This window comes from Anneissia japonica, unplaced genomic scaffold (assembly GCF_011630105.1).
Source record: "Anneissia japonica isolate Jap-2015-1 unplaced genomic scaffold, ASM1163010v1 scaffold4469_len402912_cov134, whole genome shotgun sequence".
NCBI classification, from domain to species: Eukaryota; Metazoa; Echinodermata; class Crinoidea; order Comatulida; family Comatulidae; genus Anneissia; species Anneissia japonica.
Genome location: NW_022754049.1, coordinates 116511 through 123651, shown reverse-complemented (window position 1 = coordinate 123651; position 7141 = coordinate 116511). Strand labels below are relative to the sequence as shown.

Genomic DNA, 7141 nt, shown 5'->3' with positions numbered 1-7141 from the left:
TATATATATACATGTTCATTCTCAACCCACTTAAAATGGCGTGGTCACCTATTATCTAATATCATCAAACGCTAGCAATCCAATCAATGAAAAGTTTGCTTTTTAAATGAAAAGAAATAAAATCAATAAACTATCACCTTGTCTTATCCTGCTTTGAACATAAAATTGCACAGTAGACAAAGACTAAACAGAACCCCAAACAGCCCACAATCGTCGTAACTATAAGGAGGAAATTTTGTTGAAAAAAATGCATTAGCATTGTTATTTTTCTCTTCAATTCCTAAACTTTCAACTTATAACATCGATATATGACAATAAAACGTTTATAAATTATTACGAATTAGTAATTGCGTTTATCAAAGTGTACAACACGTACCAGTTCCAATTATACAATATTAATTTCATTTTTTAGACAGCAAAACCAGAAGAACATATGCAAAAATTGGCACAACCAAAGAAAAATCGTGTATATCCTACTCGTTTATGAAGAGTTTTTTAAGCTTGAAAAATGCGTTTTAACTAATCAGTAATTTAAAAGCAAGCTTACGTAAAGGCCTACAGAGTAAGCTTACACTAGTCTTCTTCATATAAAAAAGAGTATTGTGTACACGAAATGCTGTGTTAATTAATTAACTGGTCTCAAAACTGCTGGTTTTGCCAGAATTATTGATTTTCATACATTATAACGGCGTACCATATTTGGGAGTTTTCGCAAGTTTACGAAAACGATAACGAATACGGTTACGTCGCGAAAAGTTTAGAGAACCTTTCTCACACAGTAGCACATCTGCCACATGCTATCCATGCCTTTTGCATGAATAATGGATCATATTAAACTTGTACAGATTATTGTCAAGAATGTTTCAGGCACGAATGGCGATAATGATAATGAAGTATTCATTATCGTTTTCGTAATATTAAAGAATTGTTCTGGTTTTTAACTCTTATCCAAGAGTAGTGAGAATGAGTTTTCATGTCAAAATATACGTTAGAATAAATGAAACTGAAGGTATAGTACTGTACATTTGTGTGTGTGTTTGTGTGTGTGTGTGTGCTTTAATTTATAATAATGGAAATAGTAATTTTTCAGAATGATTAGGGCTAGGCCTATTATTTTACAGCAAAGTATATCATTCAGATTGCGGTTTATACTTACATATAACAATATAAGTTGTGTTGGAAGTCTTTTCTGTGATTAAAGATAAGAAAATTAATTAAAAAAACTTTCTTCATTTTTTAGAAAGTAATATTTACTTACACTTAAAAAATATAATTTATAGTAAATAATGATACCAATGTCGATGATCATGATAATGATAATGCAGACGATGCTGTTGATGATGAGCTAGACTAATATTAACAAAACAATAACAATATAAACAAAAGCAACAATAGAAAACGCATAATAACAATAACTATAAAATTAACAACAACAATGTTTATTAATAAAAAATAGTAATTATTATTATTATTAATTACTTTAGCTTACACAACAATAGATGCTACAAAGGCACTGCAGATAGTAAGAAACAGAAACATACAATATATAAATGTTAACAGCTAAAGAACTATATTCAGTATAAGAACATAATTTCACAGAATTACCGTGCTAGGCTGGACTAAGCCACACCCAGAAATTTTACCCCCACCCACCCCGGAGAAGCAACAAAAATAGAGCTGCTTGAAATGAGTCAGTACTTTTATTTCTGAATTTAAAACAGTTGGAAAGGGGCAGAACGAATGCTATGTGTATGGTAATTCCAAAAATGAGGAACAGAAGACTAATATAATTCTGTCACAAACTTTGGGAATTGGACGAAGTGTAACAAGTGAATAGAGCCGGGTGACGTCATAGGCTGAGGATGCTCACAACCGACACCGGCAAGCCATGTAAGAGTCGTGTACTCTTCAGGAACTTTAAAAGTAACTCTACGCCGATAAGCCTATAAAGCTTGATGTGTCGATTCGACGAGAGGTAGTCACAAAAGCCTGGCAGCCACATTTTAAGCTCTTTTGAATCTTCTTGATCTCCTTTTCTGGTAGTTAACGACCCAGCTAACAATATAGTTAAAAGAATGGTATAATAACATTACAGTTGGGAGTTGAAAACAATGTTTTGTAGAACTATAAATACGAACTTAGATTGTAATTTCACATTTTTCCTGCAACGTTTTGTGAACGTTGTTTTCTGAAATACCTAACCACAACATTCTCGAAAGTTATAAGAACATTTTGTGTTTACTGGTGACAATAATAATACTAGCTATATACCTCTACATATACCACTGTGTCTCAAACCATTCGACGTGCAAGTGACGTTAATATAATTATAATCATATTCGTCAGAATCGTCATAACGTTTTGCCTCGAAGCTATCATAGCATATAAGCGTAGTCATTTGGCCCTCTAATAAGGACGACACATCGTAACTGCCTCCACTAACATCACTCGTTAAGTCACAAACCTTTGCGGCTACAGAAACAAAAGTAGGATTAACATTTACTCATTATTTAACACGAGTATGCAATGTTATTACAACACTGCTTGCCAAAAATATAAAAGCCCAAACAATAATACATACATTGTGTAATAAAACATGTAAAAGCATACAACTATAGGATAAGCTTTGGTTTCAGGTATTGCTATAAAAACATTAAAATGTTTAAACAAATTTTATATAAAAATGTTTGTTAAGGTATAACGAAGATCATTATGCGAAAAATCCTGATATTAAAGTTGCTGTTGAATATAAAGCAAATGTTTGATCAGTCGTATAAAACTATTGACAAATAAAACAGACGTAGTATCAACATTAGAACACATACTTAAAAAAATGTAAAGCAAAAGACAATTATAAAATAATATAAATAAACTGCAAAATTGAGAAATGAATGTTACTAACGTCGCATTGTAAGTTGGAAGGGATATTGTCTCTTAACATCCATTGAACTATCAGGTAAATCCAAAACATCTGTAGCGGCAATAGTGTCAAAATTTGAATAACTAGTATCAAAAACAGTAAAATTCATAGTTCCGCCATGATTCTCGCTGAATGAAAACGTGCCAGCTTTGTAGGCTATGGCGACAAAATCTCCGGCTTTCGCTACCACAGTCGACGAGGACGTGAGCTCTTCATCTACTACGGAATTCGTGGAAGTGGAGGTAACGACAGCTTTGCTGACAACCTGGAAGTCATCTTCGGATTGTCGTAGAACGAACAATGTATATGTAGCCTCCGAAAGCGCATGCAGAGAAACATCGGTTACAACAGTGTCACATTTAAAAGGGGCGCCATAAGCTAAAATAAGCTGATCAGAGGAGGCAGTATTGCCTTCGTTTGATAAATCACTTGATCCATAAAATACAGGACATGCAGGATCTAATTAAAACATTAATTCCCGAAAATAGTTAATAGACCAAGTTACATATAACATAAAATAAAACATTTATTGTACAGTACAAATAAAGCTTCATAACAATAGGACTAATCACTTCGTTGTGTTTGGAGGAATGCATTGTATATATTATTTTAGATATCGCGACACAAAAGTAAGCAACAATGTAAAATGCTATACAACACTTACTGGAAAGATAAAGCAATACAAATTAAAATGTATTTTACAAACCAATAAAAACATGTACCTATAAGAATACACTTAAACAAAAATTTAAGATTTTTTAACAACTGGTTGCAGACGAGAAATCAATTGCTTTTTTTTTTTTCATTTTTTGCCATCTTGACGAAGGTTCTGGTTCTGTTGTTTATTTCTATTTTCGGAAGGGATTTGTATTGCGTATTTAAATTTAGGCTTTTTAAAATAAGTCTTATTGTTTTTCTTGAATTTTCTAAGTCTTGTACTGAATATTTCTAATCAAGTAGTCAATTAATCCATCAATTAATCAATACTTCAAATAATAAAAGTTCTATTTCAAGTTGTATAGGCCTATTTACACTAAACTGAATTTGTATAGACATAAACATGTAGTAATATGAAATATTATTCAAATTAAAATGTTTGTCTCCTCCACTCCCCTCCTTAATTAAGGTAGGCCTACTGCTTAGTGATTTTACCTGTCTCCATTAGTGTCGTTGGGTTATCAGGTACATCAGTCGTGATGGTTGTCGTTGCGGACGCTGTTACAGTTGTTACGTCGGTTTCGATTTTCGTTGTAACTTTTGTCGTCACAGGTTTCGTTACTTCAGTGCGTTCGGTTCCGTCCGCAATTGTTGTGTCACTAGTGGTTTTTTCGTCTGCTTCTGTTGTCTTTGATGTGGTACTATCTGATATTGTGGTTTCATCTTTCTTCGTTGTGACAATGTTATTTGTTGTCACCCTTGTTGTCACAACAGTAGTTGCTGGTTTAGTAGTCGCAACTTTAGTGGTTACAATCGGGATTCCAGAAGCTTTTTTTAAAAAAAAAAATGGTAGGCCTAAGGTTATTTTTCTATGTCTATTAGTTATTTTTTATATGAACGAACAAGCACCACATAATCCGAAGTCGTTCATACTACTAATGATATTAACGTTAAACCTATTGGTTTAATATACTGATAGGCCTAGTCGGCTAAACTGGTGGTAGCCAATTTGTGTGCGCTAGAAGCGTAGCGATCTATTGGTCCCCAGTTAAATTCCACCATCGCTGCTCTCCTAGTGTTCCGGCTGGAGTGCTGAAATGCAAGTTTCAATAGCACACCGTCTTTCAGATATAGACATTTTACCTTTGGTCTGATGTGCAATATGACCCATGAGCATGTTAAAGAACGCAGTGCTCTCCTCGAACAATTAAAGAGTAGGGAATTATCTAACCCGGTGCTCAATCACAACCAGATCAAGGACTCCACTGTAAAGAACTCTTCTTCGGAGTTTTGTGAACTATCCGTGGTGTTTACACCGAATAAAATTCATTATCATAATCATAATCATCATCATAATCATCATTATCATCATCATCATCATCATCATCATCACCACCACTATCGTCATTAAAGTTAATATTAAAAAGGACTGCTTGAATGCCAACTGTACTGTATTACTATCAGTAAGCTTTCTAGTCACTTTTCATTACTGTTATTACGAATAATAATTTCAAAATCTTTCATTTAAAAAAAAATGACGTACTGGTACTTAAGTATGTAAGAAGAAATCCATAGCCACCATCGGAATCACTAGCAGATATAAACTGCAGAGTTACCGTCCTTGTTGAGCCAGACGTCCACGTGAAAGGTGAAGCCTGGTTATTACCGTACGTATTCGTAGAAATGCCATCGGAAACCGTCAACGTATCTCCGCCATCCAGCAAAAACATAATAAACTCAACCGTCACTATGTTGTTTTCAGTAAAAGATAGTGTCCACGTGGTATCAAGACCTGGCTGATAGTCGCCGAAAAAATTAGGCGAATAGATAGATCCGTTGCCAGCGTCGGTGACAACAGCGCCCATCGCACCCAATGTCACTGCAAATAATTCAAAACATCATCCCAATAATTATTATCAATACCAGACGGTTTATATAGTGGAATGAATTTAGTGGCAGATCCAGATATTTGAAATAGAGGGGGCCTAGGGGGGACTTTCGCGAGTGGAGTGTCTATAAAACCTCAGCTCAACCCTGGTTTGAAGTGATGTCATAAAATTTATGATTATGACAGAAATGGGCGGAAAGGGCACTTTCGGACTTCAAATTTTATTATAATTTTCTTTTTAATCACCATTTCTTTAATTTTGAAAAATTTAGAGGGTTGCGGGTCGTTTGGCCCCATTGAATCCTCCACTGCATTTAATGTACCATTAATCTTAGTGTAAACAATATCTATGATTATGGTTAGATTAGGTTAGTTCTAAACATTTACTGGCTGGTCGCTTTACATTTACTATCTTATGATTTACTATTAACCACTGCGTTCCGAATGGAAAAATCCATGACTGTGCATCACTTAGTCTCATAACTTAATTGGTAGAGTACGGTACCCAAACGGTAATAGGCAGGTATTGGGTTCAAATCTCAATGGGGGGACATACGTTTATCTTAAAACTTTTAATATTACCTTTAATCATCAACAATAGACGTGTTCCTCATGATACAAAATATTCTTGTCGCGGCCCTGGTTAATACTAATCCTACCACCACCAAACATGAGATTGTGCTACACAAGGTGTCTAGTTCTTTTGAAATAAAGCTCTATCAGGTGTGTGGACACGATAAGAAAAACTAAATTAGAGGTATGTGACCATTATCGTTATGCATAATTATGGACAGCTAGGCTGAAATACTTACCTGGATAAATACTATAAGCATTTACACCACCACATGCTGCTCTACTGTCGTCGGTGCATTCTGTATTACATCGGTCATTAGATAGGGTGGTTAATGTTGTATAATCGCCAGAGAAACAAAAGCATCTGTTATTGTCACCCTGGACACCAAGCGCCGCATACATCGAGTGTAGCCTACACACACCTAAACACGCCTCGATACTTTCTGACGCTGAGCTTACTCTTTTCAAATTTGGTGGGTACGTGCCTTCAGCGATCTCATAACAACCAAGATAAGCAGGCACTATTTAATTTAGAATATAAAAGCAAATGGTTTGCAGAGGTGCATGAGAATGATGACGATTATTTTAAAAGTTAATTTGATAATACTAAAAGCACGGTATTAATAAAATAATAGCAATAATAATAATAATAATAATAATAATAATAATAATAATAATAATAATAATAATAATAATAACAATAATAATAATAATAATAATAATAATAATAATAATAAAAATAATAATAATAATAATAAAAGTAATAATCATTAACGTTGTATAGACATTTTAAAAGTGTTAAACGTACCATTACAAATTATTGCTACATCCTGATTTATACTGCAATCGTCAGAATTAAGATTTGCTCCTGAGTCACAGGAGAGAAGGTTAGGTTCGGTCCCTGTACAATTGTAGTCACTCCACAACATATCCCCAGTTCCAATACCGAAATCACTGCGAGGGGACACACTTGAAAACATTGCTCCTTCCGGGAATCCTACAAACAAAAAAGCAGGGGCCCTATGTTGTGAAAGCCAAATTTCAGAAACTTTCGTGAAGGGGTGGCGCCAGGATTTGCCCGACGGGGTGGGGGATGGGTCCCC

General features: G+C 34.5%; 1 protein-coding gene across 1 annotated transcript in view; it reads right to left on the bottom strand.

Annotated features, from left to right (window-relative positions):
- LOC117123024 overlaps window positions 1-7141 on the bottom strand; it is an 18177-nt gene that overhangs the window by 1833 nt on the left and 9203 nt on the right. The window contains exons 3-10 of the mRNA XM_033268819.1: window positions 6847-7035; window positions 6278-6559; window positions 5121-5456; window positions 4073-4405; window positions 2903-3379; window positions 2272-2472; window positions 1157-1189; window positions 138-219 (exon numbers count right to left, since the gene is read on the bottom strand). Of these exons, the coding sequence (XP_033124710.1) occupies window positions 138-219; window positions 1157-1189; window positions 2272-2472; window positions 2903-3379; window positions 4073-4405; window positions 5121-5456; window positions 6278-6559; window positions 6847-7035 (1933 nt within the window). The remainder of the gene's footprint in view (window positions 1-137; window positions 220-1156; window positions 1190-2271; window positions 2473-2902; window positions 3380-4072; window positions 4406-5120; window positions 5457-6277; window positions 6560-6846; window positions 7036-7141) is intronic.